Source organism: Chionomys nivalis, chromosome 22 (genome assembly GCF_950005125.1).
Source record: "Chionomys nivalis chromosome 22, mChiNiv1.1, whole genome shotgun sequence".
NCBI lineage: Eukaryota > Metazoa > Chordata > Mammalia > Rodentia > Cricetidae > Chionomys > Chionomys nivalis.
Genome location: NC_080107.1, coordinates 22,831,456 through 22,858,348, shown reverse-complemented (window position 1 = coordinate 22,858,348; position 26,893 = coordinate 22,831,456). Strand labels below are relative to the sequence as shown.

At 40.7% G+C, this 26,893-nt stretch overlaps 1 protein-coding gene across 1 annotated transcript; it reads right to left on the bottom strand.

The window, feature by feature from the left end:
• Positions 1 to 4,763: 4,763 nt before the first annotated feature.
• On the bottom strand, positions 4,764 to 11,587 carry Ermn (ermin). The gene is made up of 3 exons (XM_057755399.1): positions 11,204 to 11,587; positions 10,485 to 10,577; positions 4,764 to 6,528 (listed from the first exon to the last, which is right to left on the bottom strand). Exons 1-3 carry the CDS (start codon positions 11,424 to 11,426, stop codon positions 6,017 to 6,019), a joined length of 828 nt encoding a protein of 275 aa, XP_057611382.1. The 5' UTR covers positions 11,427 to 11,587; the 3' UTR covers positions 4,764 to 6,016.
• Between the last annotated feature and the right edge of the window lie 15,306 nt (positions 11,588 to 26,893).

Sequence of the window (26,893 nt, the reverse complement as noted above, 5' to 3'; positions counted from 1 at the left end):
TGCTTGCTGACATTCAATTATCTGTCATTCACAGGACTGCAAAACCACCCGTGCCATGATCACAATGCATCATTAGCTTCCCCCGCACTGCTTTTGAAGCCTTTCTTCTAGATATTAGAAAACCTTCTTTCTAATGTTGACTTAAAGACTGCAAAGGGTCATGGACAGCACTTAGAGTGGATTGGACCTCAACATTTCTAGTCTCTTCTAATTTCATGAGTGTCTAACAATGATTTTCAAGGAACTCCCAGACAGGATAATGGGACTGAGGCACACCAGTAACATCAGCCTGCTTCTTGTTGTTCAAATACTTCTGCTTTTATGTAGAACACATCCAAAAAGTCAGATCTTATGTCAAGGCCCCAATAGCTCATATAAAAATCACAGAATTACAAGAAATAAAGGAAAAAGAAAAACTATCACTGAGTGCACACCCCCCAGGTTTTGTGTGTGTTCATCTTATTGTTGTATATAAAACTTTCTTCCCTCCATATGATCAGGAAGGTGTCTGTCTCTTCCTTACACTGAGGAAGGATGTGATCATCCCATCAACAATAGATAAAACCAAGTGACCATTTTATCTGGTGCTCCCAAAAGTGTTTCCTCTACTGTGTGCCACGAACATCCTTTTTTAAAGATATAGGGTTATCAATGTAGGTGAACTCAGGTAAAGTCCCTGCGTTGCACATTGCTGGTTTAAAGATAAGGAAATGAGGTTGGTTAAAAGCTTTCCGGTCTCTCTTGAATGCTTTGTAAGCAGGAAATCAACGCTGGGCCTCTATTGAGCAGCTGAAGTATAGTTGTCTGTGACAACCCTTGTAGAGCCTATAGTGATCCATGTGATGTGATGTAGGACTTCACCACCTGCTGGACCAAACTGACAGACAGAAGTGTAGAGAGCTGTTTCTCTGTGAATCTCAGTACCCAAGTCCCTTCCAACCTTTAAGTAAAACCAACAAGTAGCTCACTTTTAACAGGGATAGGAAATAAAGCTTTGGAAAACCCTTCAATTTAAAACACGAGCCACAGCTTTTCACTTCAGCTCACTTTACAGATTGTGGTGCCATAGAGATTTAACAGCTGCCACATGGGTATTCAGTGATTGCTGCAAGCCAGCTACCTAGGAAAAGAGAAATCCTACCCAAAGCTACTGTACAGAAAGTTTATTTTTGACAAATGCTCATTTCATGGACATTTTGCTTCAGTTGCATAAAGTGTTTTATTCCTCTGTGAGGCTTGGTGGATGGTGTCTCGGATATTGGGGTGCCTGTATCTGAGCCTCTATGAGACCTGCTGGATGATGTATCAGATATTGGGGTGCCTGCATATGTTTCTTGGTGAAACTTGGAGGATGCTGTCACCTGCACCTGAGCCTCTGTGAGACTTGCTGGATGGTGTCTTGGATGTTGGGGTGCCTACATATGTTGCTCTGAGAGACTTGGTGGATGGTGTTGCAGATGTTGGGGGGCCTGCACATGAGCTTCTGTGAGACTTGGTGGATGGTGTTGCAGATGTTGGGGGGCCTGCACATGAGCTTCTGAGAGACTTGGTGGATGGTGTCTTGGATGTTGGGGTGCCTGTGAATGAAAGAAAGTAAAAACAACTCCACAGTGCAAATTTAATGTCCGTTTTAACTTGAGATGACAGCTGACATTTATTGCCTCCATCAGGAAACCTTTGCAAATTTATGTGAGTCCTCCCTTATAAAAACACAAACCAATGTGAAAATTTCCGTTTTCCAACATGCAGACCAATTTCAAATATGTGGAGTTCCTATTAATGACAATCACTGATAATGACTGAAAACACATTTGTTTATATTGAAAGCTACTTGCTAGTTCATATTTATTAGTTATAAATGAGTACACAGATAATCTTTTGTATTATATGCTGCAATTAAAACTTCTGATAATGTAATTAAATATATTTTAAGGTTTATTCGACTGTTTGTAAACATCAGTTGTGCAAAGATAAGTCTTGTGTGTGGACCTGCAGTGTGTGTGTGCATGTGCGTCCTTAAATTGGGACGGGATAAAAACCCTAGGTGTCTTGTGACAGCATAAAGAAATAAAGCAATGGCAAGGGACAATTGGAACTTCCTGAGGTACCAACATGTTCCACTCTGAACTCTCTGCACAAGTTTTTTCAATAGGACTTACCCTGACCACAGTTTCTCCGACTTGAAAGAGAAGTCAGATTACATTTGTGGAAGTTTGTAGGATTCCACATACACCTTAATTCTTTTAAAAACTGAGAAGGTTTTTTCTAGTTTTATACATAGTATCTGTACAAAATGGCAGAGAGAGAGAGAGAGAGAGAGAGAGACAGAGAGAGAGAGAGAGAGAGAGAGAGAGAGAGAGAGAGAGAGAGAGAGAGAGAGAGAGAAAGCAAAGATCAAGGGAGTGATTTTGCTATTGATTTTCCTAAAAGGTTTGTTAATGGAAGAACAAACTCATAGGAGGAATATTTGAGCTAATACTTCTAAATAACAACCTTTTCTTTTCCTTCTGTTCAACTAAGGTTATTTATAGAGAAAGAATCAAATACATAACTTTAAATTTCTAGGAAAAAAATTGCTTTCAAACTTCATTTTCAATATTCTTCTGAGCTAGAAGCTAGTTACCAGTGTCACCAGCTTGTATTGTTTTTCCCAGTTATCTGGGTGATTGACTTCTGGTGCCCACTTCTGTGTGTGTGTGCGTGTGTGTGTGTGTGTGTGTGTGTGTGTGTGCTTGTGTGGTGTTGATTGTTTGGCTTTGCCCTCTCATGTGCCTCAAGAGTTGAACACACATTTTACCATTTTACTCTTATATTATGACATAATATCCAATTTTAATATTGGAAGGTATGTTTGACATTGGATTTTATAACCTTCTTGTTATTATAAAACAATGAATGCATGGCCTTCAGGAGAAGTGGTTATTTTTCTAATATTATTAAACGCATTTCTTATTTATTGTACTCTAGAAGTTTATTCTTTTCTAGAATAACTCACTTTAAATGTTTTCCTTGATCACTTTAAATGTTTTCCTTGATCACTTTGAAAAGCTTAATGTCTGTTCTTCAATTGAAAATATGCCACAAGTAGTACTCCATGCAAAAATGCAGAAATGACACTTTCATTGTGTCCAAGGGCTTAAGTGCATGACCTCAATAAGCATCTGAAGCAAAATCTCATTTTCTTTCAAAGTAATAGAAGATTTTCAAGTATATTATATATCTTACCACCGAAGTTCTCACAGTTTTGTATATAATCATTTAAAAATAAATAATGTACATTAACTGTAATTAGGTGTTCTCTTAATTTTTTGTGAAGTGGCTTGCTTAATGGTCTAAATAGCTGCTTATGTGGGAAAAAATTCACTAAATTCTAGAGAGGCTTAACAATCTTTAAACAAAGAACACAAACTTTTATTGAAAGCAAATAAGACCCGGTAGTTAGTTCTTTATTTAACAGCAGGTAGAAAGGTAAATTATAGACAGATATATAGACAGACAGACAGAAAGACGGATGGATGGATAGACAGACAGATGGACAGGTGGACGGATGGATACAAACAGACAGAACCTGGCAAATCCCATGTCTTCAAATATACGTGCTAAATGAAAGATAAATTTAGTTTTTTACAAAGGAGTAAAGCTGTCTTTAATTCCCATTCATCTGGCAACAAAAGGGAGTTAAGTCATTTAAGAAATGCCAGCATTCATGTAATCCCCATCAGGTGTCAGGTACCAGAGTCCTTACCATTCTAAACCTTGAATCGCAAAATCTCAGGTAAGCCTTCATGCATGGTTGTCAACTAATAGCGCTCCAGATGAGTTTAAATATATCAATATATATCCCATGCAAAAGGGACAAGACCTTTGCTGTTTCCAGATGACCACGACCCACATATCCACCCACCACCACCACCACCACCACGTTACCCAGGTGTTAACTCTTTCCCTGCTGTATGTGATAGGATGTGGCAATGCACAATGATCCCGAAGAACGTCAATGCTTTCCTGCCACTGCATTACCACGTCCATGAGCATGAGTGGTTTCCCAGTTGACCATACATCAAACAGTCTTTGTGGACAGAATGTTTGATGATTGGTGAATTGTGTGGCAAGAGAACACAGCTAAAAAGTTCAAGGTTATGGAGTACCATAGATGCTAATAGCGTTGTCATACCTCTTAGCCACATATACTACTCATTCCACGCAAACTTCATGGTAACTGGTCAATGCCATCTAACAAACAGGCTGACCTGTGGATAGGTCAGCAATGTTACATAAAGTGGTGCTTTGAAGTTAAGCAGAAAATGATAGGTCTCATCCGGAATCCAGGAAAGCAAACAGATTGTCTTTGTGGAATGATCAAAGGAGCTACATTAAAACAGGAAGTTATCCCAGTCCGTCAATCTCCTCCCCAACTTTATCAATCAGAAGACTGGATTCTTCTCATTTTATTTGGAAAACTGACATTTGTCCCAAAAGAAATTAGCAGGCTCAACAGTTTAAGGATAACAGATCTTACCTGGTCAGGTTGTAAAGGATTGGTTAGAAGAATAAAAGAATCACTGGAATCAAATTAAAACTTGAGTCTTTTAAATACTCTATAATACCATATGATACAATGGAAATATATTATATGACCAGGAAGAATTAAGGGACTTGTCATGGTAATGTGCAGGATTTGGTACACATAAATAAGCAATCGTCTAAGTAGGACTCACCCAGGCTTTTGCACCAAATGAGAAAGAGACAAACAAAGAGTCAAATAGCACAATGAAGACTGTATTACATTCAGACAATAAGGAATTGTCTTTTATTTGGAGCCAAACGATATTTTCATCTGTAGTAACAGAAAGTTCAGAGCAATATACACAGAAGCACAAAATGAAAATTTGCGGAATAAACTATCCAAGAGTATAAATATACTCTTTTCATAAATATTCAATGCATTATTTGACATGTGGGTGCGTATGAAGCTCCACACGTGCAATTTTAAGCTTCTTGATTTAGGCTTTGGTCCAATAAAGTATATATTCCCCGCAACTATCAGCTTTTTCCCTAAAAATACATGCTCACACCCTACTTTTAAAATAGTCGAAGATAATTATTTCCATTATCATAGTAACTAGTACAGTTATGACTGCCATTGTCTCTCATTCCCAAGCAAAGAGGATGGTTTTGAAATACTGTTAATGCAAAAAAAAAAAAGTGTGGCAATGGAGTAAAGGCATTTTCTTAAAATTGTGCTAAAATTGCCATTTTTATTTTTAATTATTTTCATTTTGTTCGACAAGATTTTTGTTTTCAGTAACAAAAATAAAACCATCCAATACAATTCTTGAGTCTATGGCTCACTGGTCATCTAGCCCCTCCCTGGATCAACTTCACAATGGATTTAATTCATTTTGAAAACATAAAGCCAGCACTTAGCACACGGAATTCTGACTGACAATTATTCAGCCTTTTAGTGAACAAATTCACTGAGTGGTGACACCTAGAAAGGCGATCTGTTGAGTTTTCACTCAGGAGATGCCAAGGAAAACCATTTAAGATACAGTATTTTTAAAGATAAATAGAAAGGCAAAATAGTTATTGGCAGAATCTATAAAAAACCATGTTTTATGGAGGAGGAGTTTAATCACAGACTTCCTATTGGCCTGAAGAAAGAAGGACACCAAAAGAATTAGGGGAGTCACATCAACTGTTCTCTTTCCCTTGACTGTCTCTCTCAATATTGCTAATTTTGTAGCCAAATCATGACAGATTTGCCTCTCTGACAATGCTTACCACATAGTGCTATATTAGTTAACTTTTTAAAAGCAAACACCCAGGCATGAGTCTAAAGCTTTTGATTTGAAGTTACCAGACTGACTTTTGTCTATGGTTATTTCCACATTGCTCTACGGTGGAAAAGACGTTAAACATGCACATCTTGCAAATATGGCAGAGGAAGGTTTCTCAGCACAACGGAGTTAGCTTTTCTTTAGAGCACTCATGACATTTCCCAGTCCCGCTTGGTTTACAAGTGCATCATCGACTCGAATTCATCAATTCTCTGTTTGGTGTTCCCTTTCCTGATCTTACGATAGGATATCGTGTTGTATCTGGAATAAACATTCCTGGAGATATCTCCCTTCTTTCCTAACATGGGCTGCTCATCAGGGGTCCCTGGCTGGGAGCTGGGGCTGCTTAGTGGGGAATCTTCGCTTGGATGGTTTTCCTCTTTTAATTGAAAACCTTCGCTGTGTTTTCTCTTAAATTCTATGACTCGAACTTCATCTTCATCATCATTGCAGTCATCGGCATCTTCCTCGTTAATTTCTTCATCCCAAACTTCTGGTTCCTCGTCACATTTAGAATGCAATAAGTCAACTTGACTAGATTTCTGGAACCCCAACCATTCAATTTCTGCTGCCTGATATGCAGTGTTCTCATCTTCTCTCTGCTCTAGAGGTCGGTGGGCAATCCTTTCCTTCTGCATACTCACTTCCAGGTCACTGCTGCTCAGAGGAATCTGCTTCCACGGATGCCCTGCAGCAAAATGGACTAGTGGGTGAGATGTGCTGGGGTTTCAGAGGACATAGCTGCTTCTGGAAGATTCTAACACATTCTTCTAGACAATCACATTCCAACTTTTGCCTTATGAACTGTGACTCAACGTTGCCTGTTAAGTCTAGACAATCAAACAGGCTTCAAAGTCAAAATAATTTGCAAAAACACGGCATTTTATATAGTTAAATAAATATCTCAGAAGTTAAGTTTCAAAATGCTAATGAATATTGTATGTCTTCAGGAATGTCTACAACCTAACCTCATTTGACTGGAATTCTATTGCATAGACTAGTGTATTTAGTAGGATTACTATTCTCTGGGGTATACTTAAATCTTTCCCTTACCAAAACTGTGCGTGTGTGTGTGTGTGTGTGTGTGTGCGCGCGCACGCATGCAAGCACGTGCATGCACGTGAATGTGCGTGCACATATGTATGTATGTGTGTATTTATATCCTGTATGTATGTGCATGTATATATTTTATGTGTGTGCATATGTACATACTCAGAAAATGCTTGGATTTACTTCACATCCACAAACACATCCTATAAGGACAATGCAAACAATACCTCAGAGGGAAAACCTTTACTCTAATGTGAAAATGATAAATGCCCACGCCTAGCCACACTCAGAGTAGTAGCTTTGACATGTGACACTGTCTCTTGAATGGTAAAGAAGAGCAAAGGCTTAGGCTGGGAAGATGGCTCAGTGATTCAGAGCACCGGCTGCTCTTCCAGAGGACCCAGGTTCCAGTCCCAGAACTCACGGGGTGGCTTACAACTATCCCTAACTCCAGTTCCAGGCCACCCAATACCCTCTTCTGACCTCTGCAGGCACTAGGCATGCACACAGTGCAAGACATATATGCAGGCAAAGCATTCATACACATAAAATAACACGAAAATAGGAAAGTGTTAGAAAGGCATGTTGGAGAGATGGTTTAGTGGTTACAGGTACTTGCTCTCTTGGAGAAACAAGTTTGGTTCCAATGCCTACAGGCAGCCTATATCTCTGTCACTCTAATTCCAGAGGACCAATGCTTCCTTCGGACATCCAGGCACCAGGTAGGAGAAGAGGGCATTTGCATACATGCAGACAAATGTACATGAGTGCGTGTACACATGATAAAAATTAACAAAGCTTTCTTAAAAGGTGATCAAAGGTACCTAGATGTTCAGAACTTACATGCTGGCAACTGAGCACCACACAGTGCTTAGGATCTTGTGCTAACCTCTAGGGATACAGATCTAGTGAGCAAGTTGAGCTTGTATGTGTCTAACCTTAGATTCTCCTATCGTTCCAAATGACAGCTGAGGAACAGATCATTTGGTGCCATGCTGTGTTTTAGAAGGCTTAAAGCACTCTGATCATTGCTTTCCAGACAGATGGAACTTCACTAGTATTTATTGATGTATAAGAATGAATTGTAAGGGAGCAGTGTTTTTGGAACATGCGCTCATGACAGGCTTCTGTGGAAAACCATCTATCCACAGTGAACTCGGCTAGAGTGTGTGGCTTCACCATTCTCTGTCTGTGCCACACAGCTGGTAAACAAGGTGCAAAGCCACTGTCAACTTGGTTCTCCCTTCACAGCTCTCCTTGGAAGTCTGTGTCCATGAAAGGCTTTCATTTTTGTCAATGAGTCCAAGTTCCCATGTACTGTGAAGGAGAGAAGCAAGCATGAATTCCCACCCACACTAGTCCTAAGCAGCTTGTCAGTCCTCCACTTCTTATTCTTTACGTTGCATGTAAGTGTACATTGGATATTTTCTATGATAGAAGACTTTTTTGGTTGTGTTTTCCCCCAACAAAAAAAAGAAAACATACACACATACCCACACAAATGATCTTTTTGTTCACATGCTTGACTCGAGCACAACATTGTCAAGAATAAAATTCATCTTTCAATTTAACTAATTAGTGTTTTTTCTAGATATTTTTAGCATCTTTCTACTCTTAGCAGGCATATCCTTCTTAGGAGACTTTATGGTTGTTTGCTATCTTAAAAATAAAAGGCACTAAAACCAGAGCCTCTATCAGAGTAGAATTGTACTGTTCTCGCAGGCTGGATGATCCAGACACCTAGGATAGAACCAAACATGACTAGAGGGGGGAAAATGTCAATGCAATGATGCCTAACAATATTCTGCTACACTCATAGATTGGTGCCTAGTCCAATAGTCATCAGAGAGGCTTCATCCAGCAATTGATGGAAACAGATGCAGACACCCACAGCCAAACATTAGGCCAAGCTCAGTGAATCTTGCAGAAGAGGGAAAGAAAAGACTGTAAGGATTCAGAGGGGTGAAAGACACCACAAAAAAACTTTCAGAATCCACTAAGCTGGGTCCATAAGGGCTCACAGAGACTGAACTGAAAACCAGGGAGCCTGCATGGGATGAACCTAGGCTCTCTGCATGTACATTATAGTTGTGCAGCTTGGTCCTGTTATGGGATTCCTAACAGTAGGAACAGGGACCGCCCGACTCTTGTCCTGCCTTTTGGGACTCTAAGCCTCATACTGGGTCACCTTGCCCAGCCTTAGTACATGGGAAGGTGCTTAGTCTTACTGCAACTTGATATGCCATGTTTTGTTGATATCCATGGGAGAATTGCTCTTTTCTGAGCAGAGGAAAAGTAGAGAGAACTGTTTCCCTTAGGGGAGTGGGGAGGAGGAGCTGAGAGGAGAGGAGGGAGGGGAAACTGCAGCCAGGATCTAAAATAAATAGATTTAAAAAGAAAAAAATGAAGGATTTAATCCGAGATAAATTGAGTAGTGACATCGTGTACCATAAAGAGACACAAAGAGAGAGGCTCCCTCACTCTCCTCTTGATTGAAAGCCAAGGTCCTAGGAAACTGTTTTTGTAGTAGGTCCCCTGGCAGATAAAGAAGCTGAAGGTGGACAACGGTGAGCTTTGTCTTGATCAACTTGTCACATTTAAAGCAGTATTGGGGCAGAGAAGTTATGCAATTCATTTTGCGGGGTCTTAATGTTTACAGACCACGATCTGGTAAGAAGAATCTGTCTGTGATATCTCTGCAATAGCAGCCACTGCTGGCCACACCTTCCCGTGACTGGTTACATATTGGACAGCAGAGTGATGGAGTACTCTAGGCAAAGGAAGAAACTCAGAAGTCCCCAGGCACCTCCTTGACATCCACTATTCACACAGTGTTCTAATGTCCCTTTGGTGGGTCCCCTGCTTTCCCTGGTATGTCCTAAACTAAACTAGTTAGGCGCTGCATGCTGACTTTAATTTGGAGATAAGCTGTTTAATGCTTCAAGAGAGAGAAAGGGTAATTAATTAACAGATTCTGTTCTGCACTCTACTCAGAAACTATTTGGACGTAATATCACCTTAGAAGAAAATGTCTAGAAGATTTCGTAACCTTGTCCACTGACTTTACTTGCATGGTAGCATAGCCACTTTTGTATACCTTTTGTCTCACTGTTGTGTGAAGAACACATCACTCTCATCACTCTGGAGCACACTTCTTTGACAAGAAATACTTAGCAGTTTGTACTTGTTTCAGACATAATTTTCCCACGGAGTAACTCATCTTATGAAGTTACTTTAGAAGGCTTTATTCTAAACCTGTTTCTGAACCATTCCAGAAGCTGCCCAATACCCATCTGGAGCACCACATTGGAAAAAAAGCTTGATTTGGGGGGCTAACCTATCAAGACAAGGCTATCACATTGCCATGCCAGTCAATCGCATCAATCCGTACAATTCGGGGCTTGAATCATCTGGAAAGCTGAGTAGGGTGGAACCCACAGAGGACAACACTCGCGCATCTGCCGAGAGCAGCTTGAAGATTTTGAAGTCATTGCTTGGAACCGCGTCTCAGCGGCACACATCCAAAGCATCACATGCAGTGTGCTCATCCTATCCAGCCAAACAGTCAGGTTAAGAAACTGGGACTCCTGTTACCTTCTCTGAATGCCATGTCCTCAGCACTTGCTTCTTGGAGAGAAAGATCTTTGATGACCTTGTGAACGACAAAGAGGTTCTCTTCTGGGTTTTCTGAGAAAAATACAAGTATTGTAACATTGACAACATACATGGCTAAAGGTTCACAAATTATCAGTTCTGAATCTAGGTAATGTCTTCAGCTTTGATTAGGATTAGTAAAAATTATCACTCTACTTTTCTGATTCTTTTAAATTTCATTGTATATATTTAATAATTAGCTTCCACAATGATTGTCTCTCATATATATTTCTGTATATTTATACAGAACTATGGAGTCAGACCTCTTTAGACATGTACTGAAAGGTATCTTAAAATTCTGAGTTCTCTTTTTTCAAATGACAATGAACTTGTGGTCTAACAATAAATAGCAGTGGCTAACATTAACATTTAGAAGTTATTCTAACAACCCAATGAAGGTTGGTATTATTCTGCTTTGTTCTGAGTGAAAATGCTCAAGGTTCTGAAAAGAAAGCCATGGAATTGCAAAGCTATCAGACAAGCCTAGATTGTGAGTCTTTATGATAGAGGTCTCTGTTGGGATAAGGGTCTGTATTTCTTGGCTCCAGCTTATTCATATAATACTAGTTTATATTCAAAGGGGGGGAAGAAAGGGGGTTTGTAAATCAAAACAATTGAACTGAGCAAAGGAAACGTTTTACCATGGAGAATCTTCTCACCTGCAGGCTCTTCAGGTAGTAAGCTCTCTTTGGAGGTTCCACTTTCTTCTTGATTTCTCCTTGCGGGTAAATCTTCAAGGCTGGGTTCCACCTTGTAGTAGGGCTGAGTCCCGTCTGCATCAGCTCTGTCCTCACTGGCTTGACTGATATGCTGTTGGCCATTCTCTGGTGGTCTGTTCCCATTGCACTCTGTCCCACTCAGTGTCCCAGGAACGTCTGTCATGATGATCACTGAGGGCTGCTTTAGGGAAGGCAATGAAGAAAGTAGGGGATTGGGTCTTTGATGAGATCTAAAGCTGCAGGTCCTACAATTCCAACATCTATCCCCAAAGCATAAACTTCCCCTCTGAAATCTAATAACAAGGCTTGTTCTAGAGGTTTTCGGGGTGCAGAATGAATGTGACAGGGATTGTTCCTTTGGTTGCCAGCCCCAGAGCAAAGCCCAGCCAATCAGGAGCCTCTTGCCACTCCACAGCCCCACTCTCAGAATTAATGTTGCCCTTCGATTTGCATAAACAAACAATCTGAAGCAATTGTGCTTTTGTGCTGGCATGCAGAAGGGGACTTGCAGCTTGTCAGTCCCCCTCTGGGAACAGAGATTTTTGTCCCTTTCCATAATGGCCCATTGTAATTTTCCTTGTAACAGGAGCCACAATTGTTCCCAGGCTTTAATCCAGAGAGAATGACCACCTTGAGGCACATTCGTTCTGTGTAACCAGCTTAACATTTCCAAACAGATTTGCTTCAAGTAAAATCTCAGCTATTTTGGAGGGGACAATGGCATCATTTTTCATTTATTAAAGAATAAAACCAGCTTTTCAAGGACGTGTAAACATGACAACTTGATTGTAAACAACTTTGGCAACAGATTTCATGGTATCCCTTCAGGAAGCTGAAAGGGGAACTAAGAAGAAAACAAGCAAATTCTTTTGATGTGCTAAGAGCAAGGATTTTACAGTCTTCATGTAATTCATCTTGTCTAGGGCGTCTGATTTCCCAGCTTCTTTATGTCTATGGAAGCCCACCTTCTACAGTAAAACACTAATATGAATTTCCCATGACGCTTTCTCTTGCTCCAATCAGAATTATCATTTGCAGTCTATACTGGTATTTGCGATGCAGTCTGCTCTCCAGTGATTGGTTGAAACTAGGCAGCTGCTCACTTCCCTTTCCCTTTTAAAGGAATCCATTCTTTCTCTTTCCTGGATTGCCAACCCTTCTTCAAGGCCAAACCCTTGGCCTGAACAACTTCTCTGAGTCCCCGATTCTGGGCTAATGTGTCATCCTTTAGTGACTCTTTTGCTGACCCACATTTTTCTCTTCAGAGTTTAATTGGTTATAATTGACTAAATAATTGCACGGTGATGACTCTTTCCCAAGGAGAAAGGGAGCTGGCTTCGTTCTGTTATCAGTGAGCACAAGCTGCTTTGATTTTCGGAGGTCGAAAACTGTCCTGGAAGAAATGAAGACATTCTGAAGAGAAGCATTTGCTTTTCTCCTTCATCTATCAGACTACTGACCAGTAGCTCCCAGGGAACTGGAACTTCCTCAGGCATGTCGTGCTGCCAGAAGAAAAAAGATGAGGCCTGGTGGCAGCCAGAGGAGGCCCTTGCCTCCCAGGAAGTGCTTTCCTCCTCTTCCATAATGTTGTCAGAACACATTGCAGCAAGGGGTGGAGCCAAGATCAAGATGAGCAACACCACACCTTAGCCAAGACTACTTAGCAGTTAGGCGTAGCTCCTGCCGTCCATTTAGACCAAACCTCATGTGAGCACCCTGAGATGAACTGTGGACCAGATTGTCCACATTGAACTAACTCTTTTCCTGTACTTCCTGCATCTGACTCTTCAGGTGGTTCATTGATAATGGGTAGCCAAGCCCAATTAGTTAGAGCTCTTGGTCATCGTGGCTGTTCCTTCATGATCACGCCACCATGTGCTACTGAGGAAATGAGAGCTCTTGGGACTCTTGGTCTCATATACAAACGATTCAAGAATGGACTCGAAAGGAAGCTCAAAGTCAATCTTGCTAGTTTAAAAGAAAACCCCGAAAGCAAACAAGCTTTAAATCTCTGCACCTGCCTGGAAGAGGAAGATGCGGAAGACTAAGAGGGCACTAAGCCTGCTTGGAAGTCAGCCGTAGGATGGACAAACAGCCATACAGCACGGAAAAAAAGTTTTCGAGAAAGGGTAAGGGAGTCCAAATTGCCTGAAAAGACATACTCAGATTGGGGCCAACACCCAAAAGAGTGAGAAGGGAAGGAAAGGAAAAAGTTACACATCTCTGAGCTAGGACTCAGAAGAGAAGCAGATCAAACGACTTCTCGACACCATGAAGGTACTGCCCTAGGAAGTAGGGAATCTGGGAAGGAAAAGCATATTATCTCAGTAAAGGCATAATTATTCTTCCCACCTCTGTTGAGTGGTTTAGTGGGAGCCCACTGTCCCAGGGAGGGTGGTACCTTGGCTATTCAGTTTGCTGGCACAACTGGATTAATTTATGGAGGAGGCAATGGCATGTCTCTACCTAGAAGAAGATTCTGTTTTTCAGCCTATTGTGGTACCAGCTTTCTCTTAGTAGACTTTCAAAGCTACTCAGTCATTAACCCTTAACAACTCTGGCAGCAGGCAATCTCTTTTAAAACTTTAAATATGTGTGCGTTTAAAGAAATGAATAAATCTATACCTCCAAGAGAATATACTTGAGAACATTTTTCTAGTAAATCAGCAACAGAGATTGAGGTGCCCTTGTAGATTTATGTCCTTTAAAATTGTGTCTAAGAGGGCTGGATAGAGAGCTCAGTGATAAGAACACTGGCCTCCCTGCCAGAGGATCTGAGTTCAATTCCTAGCACTAAACATTCACTCACAAACATCTGTCATTCCAATATCAGATGATCTAGTGACCTCTTCTGGCCTTTGCCAGAACCAGCCATACAAGTGCTGCACAGACATGCAAGCAGGCACAACACTGATACACATAAACTAAAATTTAAAAGATTTAAAAATTCAACATTGTGTGTAAGGATGAGTCCACTTGATTCTCCATCAGTAACAACTAACACAGGTCACTGTGACATCATCTGTTCATTCCATCCCAGGGAGACAGCTCTAACAGAGACCAAGATTCCATTCCATATCATCACCAGCTCCTCTGTCTCTAGCGCACTGACTGTTTGTTTGGTGGAATGTTCCATAGCTGGAAAGATCACTCATGACATAGGTGATGCTGGGAGACTGAGTTCAGTGGAGGCTTCTCATCTCAGGAAGGGCTTCACCCAGAATTTAGGGAGCTAGCTCACAGGCACAGAAAAATTTCAGAGTCAGTAGCTTCACCTTTGAGTAGAGCATCTGAAGAATGAAATTAATGGATTATAGGGGGTCAGTTTTGGAAATAAGTTGACTTCTGGAGAACAAAAGAGAAAGACAGGAGGTAGAAATCCTGTGTATCTGGAGCTGAACCCAGGAAATGGAGCACCATTGAGGTGCTGATCTTGGGGCTTTGTAGAGGGCTAATGGTAGAAACCTGGGTGAGTCATTCAGACCAGTTGGCCCACCCATAATGGTCTCCTCTCAGCTATAGACAGACTTTATACTCAACTTCCAGGCACCTGTGCTCACTTAGGAAAAGAAATAAGCACTCAGGAAGCAAGTCTCTCCCTGGCATTTTGGCCCCTGGTAAGAACAGAACTGCAGACAGGATCAAGGATATTTCCGACTTTTAGTCAAGAAAGAGAATTAAAACTGTTCACCTCCAGGGTCTCTGCCCCCAAAACTGTTTGACAAGTTTTTCTTTTCCACTCCTATCATCTATAATGGCCCACACCATAAATGAAGCCGCCTGCCATTTCGAGCCTTTACAGAGATGTTGGTGGAGAATTGTAGCGATGAGAGGGACCCAGGCAGTGCCAGTTCTTCCCAGGAGGCACAGGAGCTGCTGGAGACAGAGAAGGGTCTGTCCTCACCAGAAATAATTGTGAAGCCTATAGATGAGAAAATATTGAAGGGAATCTATGAGGGTGTATAGAAAATAAAACTAACGTCAGGTACAAATGGGGCTGTATTAAGCTCTAAGATCCTGAAGGGCAAGAAGTGACCATCATTCAACTCAGCAGTAAACAGAAATGTAGAAATGCTCACAGTTTTAAAAGGTCTATTCCCAATCACTCCCAATGGGGGTTGCCAAGGACCTCAGTTCAGAATCACCACAAAGTTCACAGAGTCTAAATCCATTTTCTTTCCCGCTTCTGCGTGCTATTACCCCTAGTAACTATAGCATATGCATGTGTGCTAGTTTTAAACAGAAATGTATTTGCTTATGATCGTTTTCTGTCTAATGCATGCTCTGACTTTTTGTGGAGTTAGAATTATTTCAGTTTTGGAGAGAGAAAAATTAAGCCATAATTTTGCAAGCTTTGGCTAGCCAGAGTGTTTGGCTCTTTAGGAAGTGTTTGTACCAGGTGAATAAGGGATAGTGTGTGCTAACTTTTTATACACATAGGATGAAACTTTAGTTACCTTTGGCACCAAGATGAGTCTAACTATCCAATAAAATGTGATTTTTGTGCTTACAGAGGTGAGTTGTCACCCATTGTTTATAGCAATCTGTGGCTTAGAAAATCTGTTGGAATCTGGGCTAATGATTTTTAATTCAAATTCTATTGCCTAATGCTCATTGAAAGAAACATGATTTTACTTTATATAATCTCTTGGAGTGTTTTACTTTTTCTTTTTATCTTTAAGTTTTATTTTTCTTTTAGGGTTTTGCAGGGTTTCATCTGCATATATGTCTGTGTACTATGTTTGTGTGGCCTTGAATGCAAGAAGCAAGTGTCAGGTCCTCTGGACCTGGAGTTGCAGGCAGTTTTTAGACACAGTGTGGGTGCTAGGGATCCAACTTAAGGCCTCTGCAAGAGCAAAAAGTGCTCACTATTGTTATTAATGACAAAGGTTGTGCTAAAAATTTAACCCTTATCAAGTCTTCAGCTAAACAAAATAAAAGGAGCCTTGAAATAAATATCCATATGGTGCTTGTCAAATACAAAATGATTGAGGTCAGGAAACAGAAACAGGGATTTGAGAAATAACATAAAATCACAGAATATGTGAAAGCCCAAGTCCTTAATTATGTTAGAAATGGCCAGTGAACACTAAATTTTAGAAAACAATTCAAATAATAGTTTTTGATCCTGGAAGCACGGAGCCAATATTCATGCACATGGCAGTTTGTATAGTTGAGACAGGGTTACTGTTTTAATCAAAATTGCAGGAGTAAATTAGAACCATAAAGAGATCAAATAACTGACCCCATCTGTTAGGTCTTGAATACGAAGTGTTACTCACAGCTCGCCATGGTGTGGGTATCCAGCTGTTAACACTGGGAAGCAGGGCCTTGATGGAGCAGTGGCTCTTTGGAGATGTGCCTTTGAAGGCTCCAACGAACACATTCTCACTGCTGTGCTTCCTGTCCACCAGAGAGAAAAGACTCACTCCTGCCTGTTAAGAAAGAACAAGAAGCCCATGAACAAAGAAAGCAAAAACTTCCTTTTTAAAAGGGGATGCACCAGATCCCAAACTGGGCATGGAAGCAGCAAACTCTCGCCAAACTTGTTGCTGTCTTTTATAACTGACATAGGCAATAAATGAGTCTGACACCATTGGCGGGAATGTACTTCATGCTCTGCCATGATAGACCAGCCAGCACAGAGAGAAGGGGGAACCTAAGGCCAACTATCCGCAATAGAAAAAACAAAAATCCAAACCAAGCAAAAAAATGTTTTTCACAGGCCACACACTCCCCCTGCTGTGACATTCTGCCCAAACACACAGGACTGAGCAACCTAACCCAAAACTCCTGAAACATTAAGCCAAAGTAAATCCTTCCTCCTTCATGTGTGTCTCAAGCACACCATAATCGCTGGTTGGGTGAGCCTTTGGGTCCACACTTTTTCTGGATTTTCTACTGTCTCCAGTTTGTTGTAGTAGGTTAAATGATGCTCGTGATACCCAGATCCTCATCTGTGGAAATTCTGAGTTGCCACCTTACATGGTAAAGAGTACTTTGCAGATCAAATTAAGAACCTAAGTTGGGGAGATTTTCCTAGATTTAGGGATTGCCTACCATCACAAAGATCCTGAACAGAAGGAGGCAAGAAGGTCAAAGGAAGTATGAGGACATGTGACTTGGAAGTAAAATCTTACAGTGATATGCAAAAGGGCCTATGAACCAGCGATCATAGTAAGCCTAGAGAAGTCAGGAAAGATGGAAACATGGTGTCTTTTGATGCCCTAAATGAAATACAGCCCCTTCAACACCTTGATTTTATATTTGTAGTTTGCAGAGCTGAAAGGGAACAAATTTGTCCTGTTTATAAGCCATTAGATGTCTGGTAATTTGTTAGAGAGGTAATGGGGCAATATGAGCCCGCTTTTCTGTCTTCAATCTCACTAACTGGCTAAAGGCAGAAAATTAGGTGGATGTGAGCAGTTTCCAGATGTGTATTTTTTTTAATCTCGACTATTTTAGATTATTTCTTGTTCACCAGCATAATCTCTTTAACAAGGTTTTGTGCTCTCCATCATCTTGTTGACAATATAAGTTTGTCTAAAATTTCTTAGTTTAATAAAAGCTCTAAGAAACTAACAGACTGTCTAATATCCTGAAAATTTTCTAACAGGTCTCCAACAACTCAGTCTTGAATTGAAAATCTGATTCAAGATTTGAAGGTGTAATTTGTCACAGTGAAGGTCATCTTGACAACGAGGGATAGACAAATTCAATTTCTCATTGCTCGTCTATAGAGGCAATCTCACAATTTAAGGTCTATAATCTAAAGCCCATACTCTTTCTTTGCAATGTCTCATTAGTTGAGAATGAGAAGGGATTAGGCCAAAAGCAGGATTTATTGTGGTTTCTGGAAAGTTCATGACTCCCATTGTTCTACTTTCTTTATATTGGATTTTTCTCAAGAAGACATTCCACATATTTTGGTAATCATCTGGTAACTATATCTCATAAAGTTATTACAGTTAATTTTATCCTCGTTAATTTTATCTCCATTAATAAAGTCCCAGTGGTTGTCCCTGCTGAGCTAGTCTTAGATATTGACTAATTTCTTAACCAACTTTGATAATGAGAGATGCTCCAATTGTCCAGTTCAGGGAAAGAATACACCCAAGAACAGGACAATGACCACAGAAAATGAAAATGACAAGCAATTAGTAGACACTTTCCTTATTAAAAGGCGAGATTCTAAGGCTGAGAAAATGGCTCCGTGTACAAGAGAACTTCTGTGTAAGCGTGAGGACTCGAGACTGAGTTCTCAGTATTCACACAGAAATGCTGGGCATGGTAGCCCTAAGAGTAGCGGGTGGTGGAGATTTGCTAGGCAGCCAGTCTAGCCTAATGGTGAGCTTCCAGGTTAGTGCATGGACTTGTCCCAAGGGATTAAGGTGAAGAGGGATAGAAGAAGACACCCAATATCTTCCTGTTTGTTCACCGTGTTTGCATACTCATGCACAACTGCACATGGATGTACGGTCAGGTACCAGACACATACAACACAATGCATGTACAAACACAACACACTAGATCCCTCTTATTTTCAAAATAGATACTATATTAAATGTTCCTTAAAACTTGTAAAACTCGAGGCTGCTTCAACACCCCCATCCCATAGATCGGACCAGGTAAGCTACAAGTCCCACTCCACCCCCCAAATCCTCCTATCCCCCCATGACCTCAGAGGAACTCTCAAACACAGCCTGCTACTACACAGAGAGGACCAAGGGGTGAGTGACTACACACCCAACAGGATGCCCCACTCTCTACGCCCTCCATACTGGTGTAAAATCCCAGACCCAAGTTCCCATCTGCCTCAGCTTCTCTAGCAAGCCTGCGAGTTGGCAGCTCCAACACCCCCACCCCATCAATTAGGCCTTGCAAGCTATGAGTCCCACTCTGCCCACAGTATGGTGAATTGGGAATCAACCTACCTCATGACCTAGCAATGCTACTCTTGGGCATATACACAAAGGATGCTCAATCATACTACAAGGACATTTGTTCAACTATATTCATAGCAGCATTATTTGTAATAGCCAATACCTGGAAACAACTTAGTTGCCTCTCACCATGGAATGGATAAAGAAATTTGGTAATTTACACAATGGAGTACTACTCAGCAGTAAAAAAAAAAAAAAAAAAAAAAAGACATCTTGAAATTTGCATACAAATGAATGGAACTAGAAAAATCATCCTGAGTGAGGTAAACCAGACCCAGAGAAAGATGAACATGGTATGTATTCATTCATAAGGGGATACTAGCTATAAAGCAAAGGATGAAGGATAATCAGCCCATAGTCCACAGTCCTAGAGAAGTTAACTAACAAGGTAAACTCTAAGAAAATATATATAGATCCCCCCTGGGAAGGGGAAATAGACAAGATCTCCTGACAAAGTTGAGACCATAGGGGTAGGAGGAGACTGGAATGTGGAAGGAGAGGAGGAGAGGAGAAGGGAGGAGGAGAAGGGAACTTGAAGGAACAGGATAGTTGAGATGGAAGAAATACAGAGATGAGAGCAAGGACAGAAATATTTTGATTGAGGAAGCCATTATGGGGCTAGCAAGAAAGCTGGTACTAGAGAAATTCTCAGGAATCTACAGTATGGCAGATCCCAGCTAAGACCCTAAGCAAAAAGTGGAGAGGTTACCCAAACTGGCCTTGTCCTATAGTCAGATTGATGGCTATCTTAAATGTTACCATAGAACCTTCATCCAGCAACTAATGGAAACAGAGGCAGAGACCCACAGTAGAGCACTGGGCTGAGCTCCCAAAGAGGTCAAAACCACGATGGGGACACCCACAGAAACAGTTTACTTGAGCTAATGGGAGCTCACCAACTCCAGCAAGACTGAGAAGGAACATGATAGAACCAAATTAGATCCACTGAATGTGAGTCACAGTGTATGGCTGAGGCAGACTACAGGCCACTGGCCATGGGACCAGGATTTATCTCTACTGCTTCTATTGGCTTTTTAGAACCCATTCTCTTTGAATGGATACCTTCCTCAGCCTAGATATAGTAGGGAGGGCAATGTGCCTTGCCCTCTCTGAGGAGTGGATGAGAATGGGGTTGGGGGATGTTGTGGAAGAAATGGGAGGGGGGGACTGGAATTGGTATATAAAATGACAAAAGAGTTTTCTTTATTTTTTAAAAAAATAAAATAAAAACATGTAAGTTTCAAATAAACCAACATAGGGAGAAGGTATAGAACAGTGTGACATAATAGGTATTAATTACATATTTGATTTGTTGTTGTTTTACTATTAGTTAGTATAAATACTAAAAAGTATTTATACTCAAATCACTGTGGCTTTCACAAAGTCCCTTAAACTTCCTGAGATCCATGGATAATATGTTAATAGGGATCATGGTACTTAGCGTATTGTGACAGTTAAAGCAATCAGGGATAAAATACTTAACCAGGGGTGGCACATGGTAGAGACCCACGGAGAGAAGATACTATTCATGTTGTTTGAGAGGAAAGTGTCACGAAGGCATATCTCATCCACATATGCTTAAAAATGCTGACACAGCAAATTCTGATGTTTCATTTCTGAAATGGGCTGGAGTCAAAGTCCTGGGAGCTCTTTCTGCACAGTAGGAGGTGGAACTGACAGTAAGCTGAATGGAGGATAGGTACTAAGACATGCCAGCTGCCAAAATTAGTTGCAAGGGACAAAATCTTTATGAAGCATATGACTTTAGTTCTGTTCTTCATGGAAGTCATGGTAGCATCCTTTCGAAAGGCTCATTTTAGGGGATAATTGCAAACAATAATGTCATTTGTCTCATTTAACAACACTCATTCAGATGGATATCATGGCTTCACCTTTTCTGTCTTTAAGAGTTGCATATGGCCGAGCTGTGGAAATCCACACCTTTAATCCCAGCACTCAGGAGGCAGAGTCAGGTGAATCTCATGAACTACAGAGTGAGTTCCAGGGTAGCCAGGACTACATAGAGAAACTCTGTCTCAATAAAAGATAAAGAGTTGTATATGACTACTGTGCCCATTTCTACAAATAATCACTATAGTCAGTGTAGCGAACTGACTTGAGAAAGCCTGTCTTGTGAATGTAGTCTACCAAAGTGATAGCAGACCTAAATATACAAGGAGGGTACCCAATGAGCAAGACTCTCTAGAGTTTTTTATCTAGACGATGATAGTCTTGTCTCGGTTGTGATGAAATTTCTCTTGTTGCATTTTCATGAGTATGTGGGTGATATATATGCATGTAGGATAACACATCATTCACTCCTGTGTGATAAAGAAGCCAAAGAAAGATCTTGGATATCCTGATCAATCCCTCTGTATTTACTTGAGACGGGGTCTCTCACTGACAATAGAGCTTGGCGGGCAGCTACCAGGCCCCACTGGCCCTGTGATGACAATGATTGCACAATACTGGTATTGCAAGATCCCTGGGTCACACCTGACTTTTCATGCAAATTCTGGAAACCCAACTTAGATCTCCATGCTTGCACAGCAAGCGTTCTTACCTACTGAGCCATCCTCTCAGTTCCCTTGTAGAATAATGAAATCATTTGTTTACTCACAGAGATTCTGCAAGATTTTTTAAAATATAAATGGAATTTGTATGGTATTTATAAAACCACGAAAAGCATTTGTGCATAGAAACTCTTTAGCAGTCGGAAAGCTTTACATAATCCTCCTGGGGAAGCAGAAATGTACGAGTGTAATGTCGCCGTCAGCATTATCTATCTCAAACTATTTTGGATGTCAGTAAGAGTTAAGGCAACATGTTGTTTTTTAGAAAAGAAAGACAAGAAAATATTAAACATATTTTTCTCTAAGAAGAGAAGGAATGCGAATCTACTGTGAGTCAGCACCTGTAGGAATGTGTAATGGTGTAAGAATAACAAACAGATTTTCTTAGGCTGCACCTGTCAACTTAGCTGAGTCAGTTTTGTTTCAGTTAGCTAGTAAAGTTTTCCATACTGTCAGCGAGCAAACAACAAAGGCAGACATATTCGGACCTCCTGTCAAGCCTCTGTGTTGAGGAATATTGGAAAAATGTGCAGATTCTACTGACTTATGCATGATGTAAACAAAGGCATTAATTCTAACTTCCTCACCTTCCCAGAAGTGGAATAAGGAGACTGGAGTGATGGCTCAGTGGCTAAGAACACATGGCATTCTTCTAAAGCACCCGAGTTCTATCCTCAGGATGCTTGTCAGGTTGTCCAATGCAATTTCAGCTCTAAGGGGTAAGTTGCCTCTGGCATCCTTAGGCACCTGAAATGGTGATGTATGTTATAAGTCCCACCCCACCAATATACTCACACTTTAAAATGAAATGAATTGTTAAAAAAAAAAAAAAAAAAGGAGAGACAGGACTATCAGGAATTGATGGTTAACAACACTTGCCACAAATGCCAGATGCCCCAAGTTCAATCTCCAGAACCCATATCAAAGTAAAAGATGAGAACCAAATCCACAAAGATGTTCTCTGAAAATTACAAATTTATGATAGCATGCGCATGACCACACACAATTATCATTTGCATACATACAAAGAAAGAAAGGAAAGAAGGAAGGGAGAGAGGGAGGGAGAGAGAGAGAGAGAGAGAGAGAGAGGGAGGGAGGGAGGGAGGGAGGGAGGGAGGGAGGGAGGGAAGGAAGGAAGGAAGGAAAGAAAGAAAGAAAGAAAGAAAGAAAGAAAGAAAGAAAGAAAGAAAGAAAGAAAGCCAGATAGTAAAAGCCCCAAATGAATTTTAGGAGATGGACTGTGGGGAGACTGTGGGGAGAAAAGAACTTTGCAGAGTGAGGTTATAGAGGTTTGAATAACAATGACCCCCATAGGCCCATAGTGAATGGCACTCTTAGGAGGTGTATAGCTGACTGGGGGGCCAGCCTCCAGTCAGCACCCAGGGTGTGAAAAACATCAACAAACGTGGCAATAGGTTAGGAAAAATTCTTATCTATCTGAGGGCTAGACTTCTTTCTATCTGAGGGGAAACATAAGGAAACACACATGCTTTCTGATGGCAACTTTCTCTTTTACTTCATGTTAAAAATGTTCTCTGAGAAGCTCTGTCTCCACACTGCAACATTCTTTACACGCAACTACATATCCCTCTTTACATACATACACAGTAATACATCTCTATACATAATGACATCTATTTTCACACGGCTACACGCCTTTCTTTTAAATACATTTCTCTTCTGCATCTCTTTTCTCTACAGCTTCCTCTTCCTTGCCTCCATACAGTTACAGTTTTCATATTGCCCACACATTCTCCACATAGTTACATACCTTTACATGTCTCCTTGCATTTCTTTCAGTATACACACCCTGCTCATTCGGCCCTGCTCTTTTCCCAGCAACTCCCTGCATAGCTCAACACAGCTTCCTATTCTGTGCGGTCTCTCTCCTCCCACAGCCAAACTCTGGACAACTGTATGCTACATTTTCAGGGCCCGACCCATTCTCATAACACAAGGCAAGTCACATAGTTTCTCTCAGACTAGGGATGTTACGATGGCCGGCTATTGAGTAATGTTTGACCATGTGTGTAGCTCTTCCCCAGACAGAGCTGAAGTCTGAGTGGTGAGGAGTACGTGCAGAAAGTCTCAGTTTCTAGACAAAGAGTTTTGTCTACCAAAGTTCCATCATTTCCGACCCTGACTCAGCTATAAACAACACCTGGGAATTGGTCCTTGTGTTTTCATTTCCAGGAGCAACTAGGTTGTCTTGAATATGTTCTGAAGTCTAAAATTAGCTGCCTTTGTGACTGAGAAAATTGTTAATTTCCTCTGTCAGTCTGAGTAATGAATATTATCTTAGTATTATTTATATTCATCCTAGTTCGTGAGTTTTCCCCTTATAACAAATAAAAATATAATTGTTTTATCTTTTAGCTAGCCTGGTTATTTTCCAAATCGAGCTAACTTCTATGGACAGACTCTCTCATTGGGATAAACAATCTTGCTTGGAGCAGTCAATGTTGTCTCTGACTCATGCATTGATAACTATTCTGGGCAAAATTTATTGGGAAAAAAGTGTCAAAAGAGAAACAACTTGCGTTCAGGCAGAAAGAAAACTCTCTGGCATGATTAGGAACATGGAAACCTGGCCAGAAAAACCTGCTTCCATCCCCTTTACACACTGACCAATAATTTAACATAGGAATTGCATGGGCCACGGTATCTGATTTGAAAAGTTGAGCACGGGCTAAAATCTGCCCTCTGAGACTGGAGACTGCCTGTATCTATTAAATATGATCCTATCCTGAGAGATGTGTGGCTCTGTATAACACTTGCAGACAGAATTATTGCTTTAAGTAAGCAAAAGCAGGCCAGGCTTGCTCTGCTCTGTTATCATAAGTCTCCAGTTGGCCTGAGAATCCTCTGGATACCTCATTTAAAACAATGCATTTCTAGACTACATTCTCTGGTATTCTGATAGTGTTGCCTCCCAGAATGTGCATTATAAATGAGTACCTGTTCTGCCTGATTCTGATGTGCACATTCTAACAAGCAATGATGCACTTCCTGATTTCCAGTCCGTACCCAAATGGAGAAATAAAAGGAAAAAGATCTTTGGAGCAGAAAGCTGTTGCTTTTTATTTTGCATTTATCTTTCTTAAGAACTTAGAGCCTTGGGGCAAGTAAATGTCTCAGAATAATGATAATACTGATAAGAATCATACATAAACATTTACTGTGAACCAATGGCTAGTCAAGTGCTTTCCAAAAGTCTTTAATCCTCCCAGTAGCCTTGTGGGGAAGCTGTTCTCGTCTATAATTTTATAAATGAAACCACTAGGGTGCAAGAAGTATAGGCAACTTGTCAAGGTTATCTCTATGGTGAAGACCGAAATGTGAAGCATAAATATGAACATAGCAAAACTGAGCTGGGCACGTGGCTCAGTGAGTAGAATATTTGGCTAACATGCATACAGCACCAGGTTTGACCCCAGCACTGCAGAATCACCTGTGAGGAGTTTGATCCCATGTGTGGCTATGTGGCACTTGAGGTCAGCGTGAGATGCATGAAATTCTGTCTCATGCACAAACACACAGACACACACATGCACATCATATGTAACACTTCAAAATAGGGGATCAGATTGCTTTCTGTTTAATGGTGGATCCAGGTGAAGAGGTAAAACCCATGACAGTGGTTGGCCATTTTTTCATTATGCTAATACATTCTAAGTGTGTGTGTGTATTTGCATGCGCGTGCGTGCACGCATGTGTGCACATGCTAATTTATCTTAATTGAGATTTCCTCTGTTTTTCTTCCTTTATATTGCAACATCCCAATACTGACACCTCAACATTAGTAATTCTTTGGTCCAGTGTTCATGGACATTTTCAAATGATCCTTACAGTTGTTTGTATTTCTAACAAAAAAAAAAATCAAATGCATAATCAAACAAGCCCCTTCTTTTTGGGCCAAAAAGATGAAGAAATCCTAGGCAGCCTCCCTACAAGAGGCTGGTTTTTATAGAAATGGCTAACATGTGCCAGAAAGCCCAAGGCTTACATCTACTCTTCCCATTCACTGCCTGGCATAACACTCCCCAGGCTACAGTGTTTTGAGGTTTTTATATCTGAGAACAAAATTCATGCCTACTGAAGATTTGGGAATAGAATTTAGGAAACCACTTATTACTTATTTCCAAAACCCCATGGGAGAAGAGGAAAATGAATCAGAGAATAAGTCAAAATTCAGTCATTCTAAAGACAAGATTGGTGGCAGCTTCACAAGAATTTGTTTCTTTACTCACCTCTAATCCCTGTGCTCTTTGTAAACTGATTTGCGTATATTGGTAATATGCATACAGAGGATAGGTTCTAATGTTTACAGCCCTTTCACTGGAGAGTCATTTGATACGGCTGAATCAAATTGTATGAGGGGAATTCTATTGTGAGCTTTGCAAAGGCAACACCTGGCCGCCCAGCATCTTAAGCTTTTGGTCACTGATTTGGAAAATCAGAGAATGAGTGGGAACCTGAACGGTCACATCACACAGTGCCTGTTACTGAGTGTGCACTTTTTAAATGTTGGCTGGATGAAGACACAGAATTTCAACCAACTGCCTCCTTCACAGATGAAAAACCCAGTGGTCATAGAGAGGGGACTCTGTGAGGCAAAAGTGAAGGCAAGGAAAAGTCAAGGGCACAGGTAAATAAAATACACCACACTTCCGCTTGATGCCCTCCCGTTCTCTACCTTCCTCATTCTTTCTTTGTGTGCCCTGCTTCTTAACACCCTGTTGGCCCCTTCTTCACTAAAGTAGCTGGCATTATTATGCAATTAAATACATTTAGGTATTGAATTAAGACAAAAGTGAATGTTTCAAAATTCTTCACAGGTTAAAGCTGTTTTCCCTGAGATAGGGACTTCTTTTACTCATCTCTCCCGGGGTTCATAGTCTTTTAAATGTAAACAAATTCTCAAGTTATTATATAACATACCAGAAGCCTGTCTTGCTCTTAAAATTACATAATTCTCATACTTTTCTTATGGCTACAGATGGGAATAAACAATGTACTGTACAGAATTTGTTCATGGCGACACAACAGTTATAACTGAGACCCCCCTGCCTCTTGGTCAAAAGATACTTGAGATTGATAGGATCTACAGAGCT

Coding starts and splice junctions, on each gene's coding strand:
- Ermn (XM_057755399.1), bottom strand. CDS start 11,426: ATGACAGACGTTCCTGGGACACTGAGTGGGACAGAGTGCAATGGGAAC. Junction 10,578..11,203: donor ACTACCTGAAGAGCCTGCAG/GTGAGAAGATTC, acceptor TATTTTTCTCAG/AAAACCCAGAAGAGAACCTC. Junction 6,529..10,484: donor GGACATGGCATTCAGAGAAG/GTAACAGGAGTC, acceptor ATTTTGCTGCAG/GGCATCCGTGGAAGCAGATT.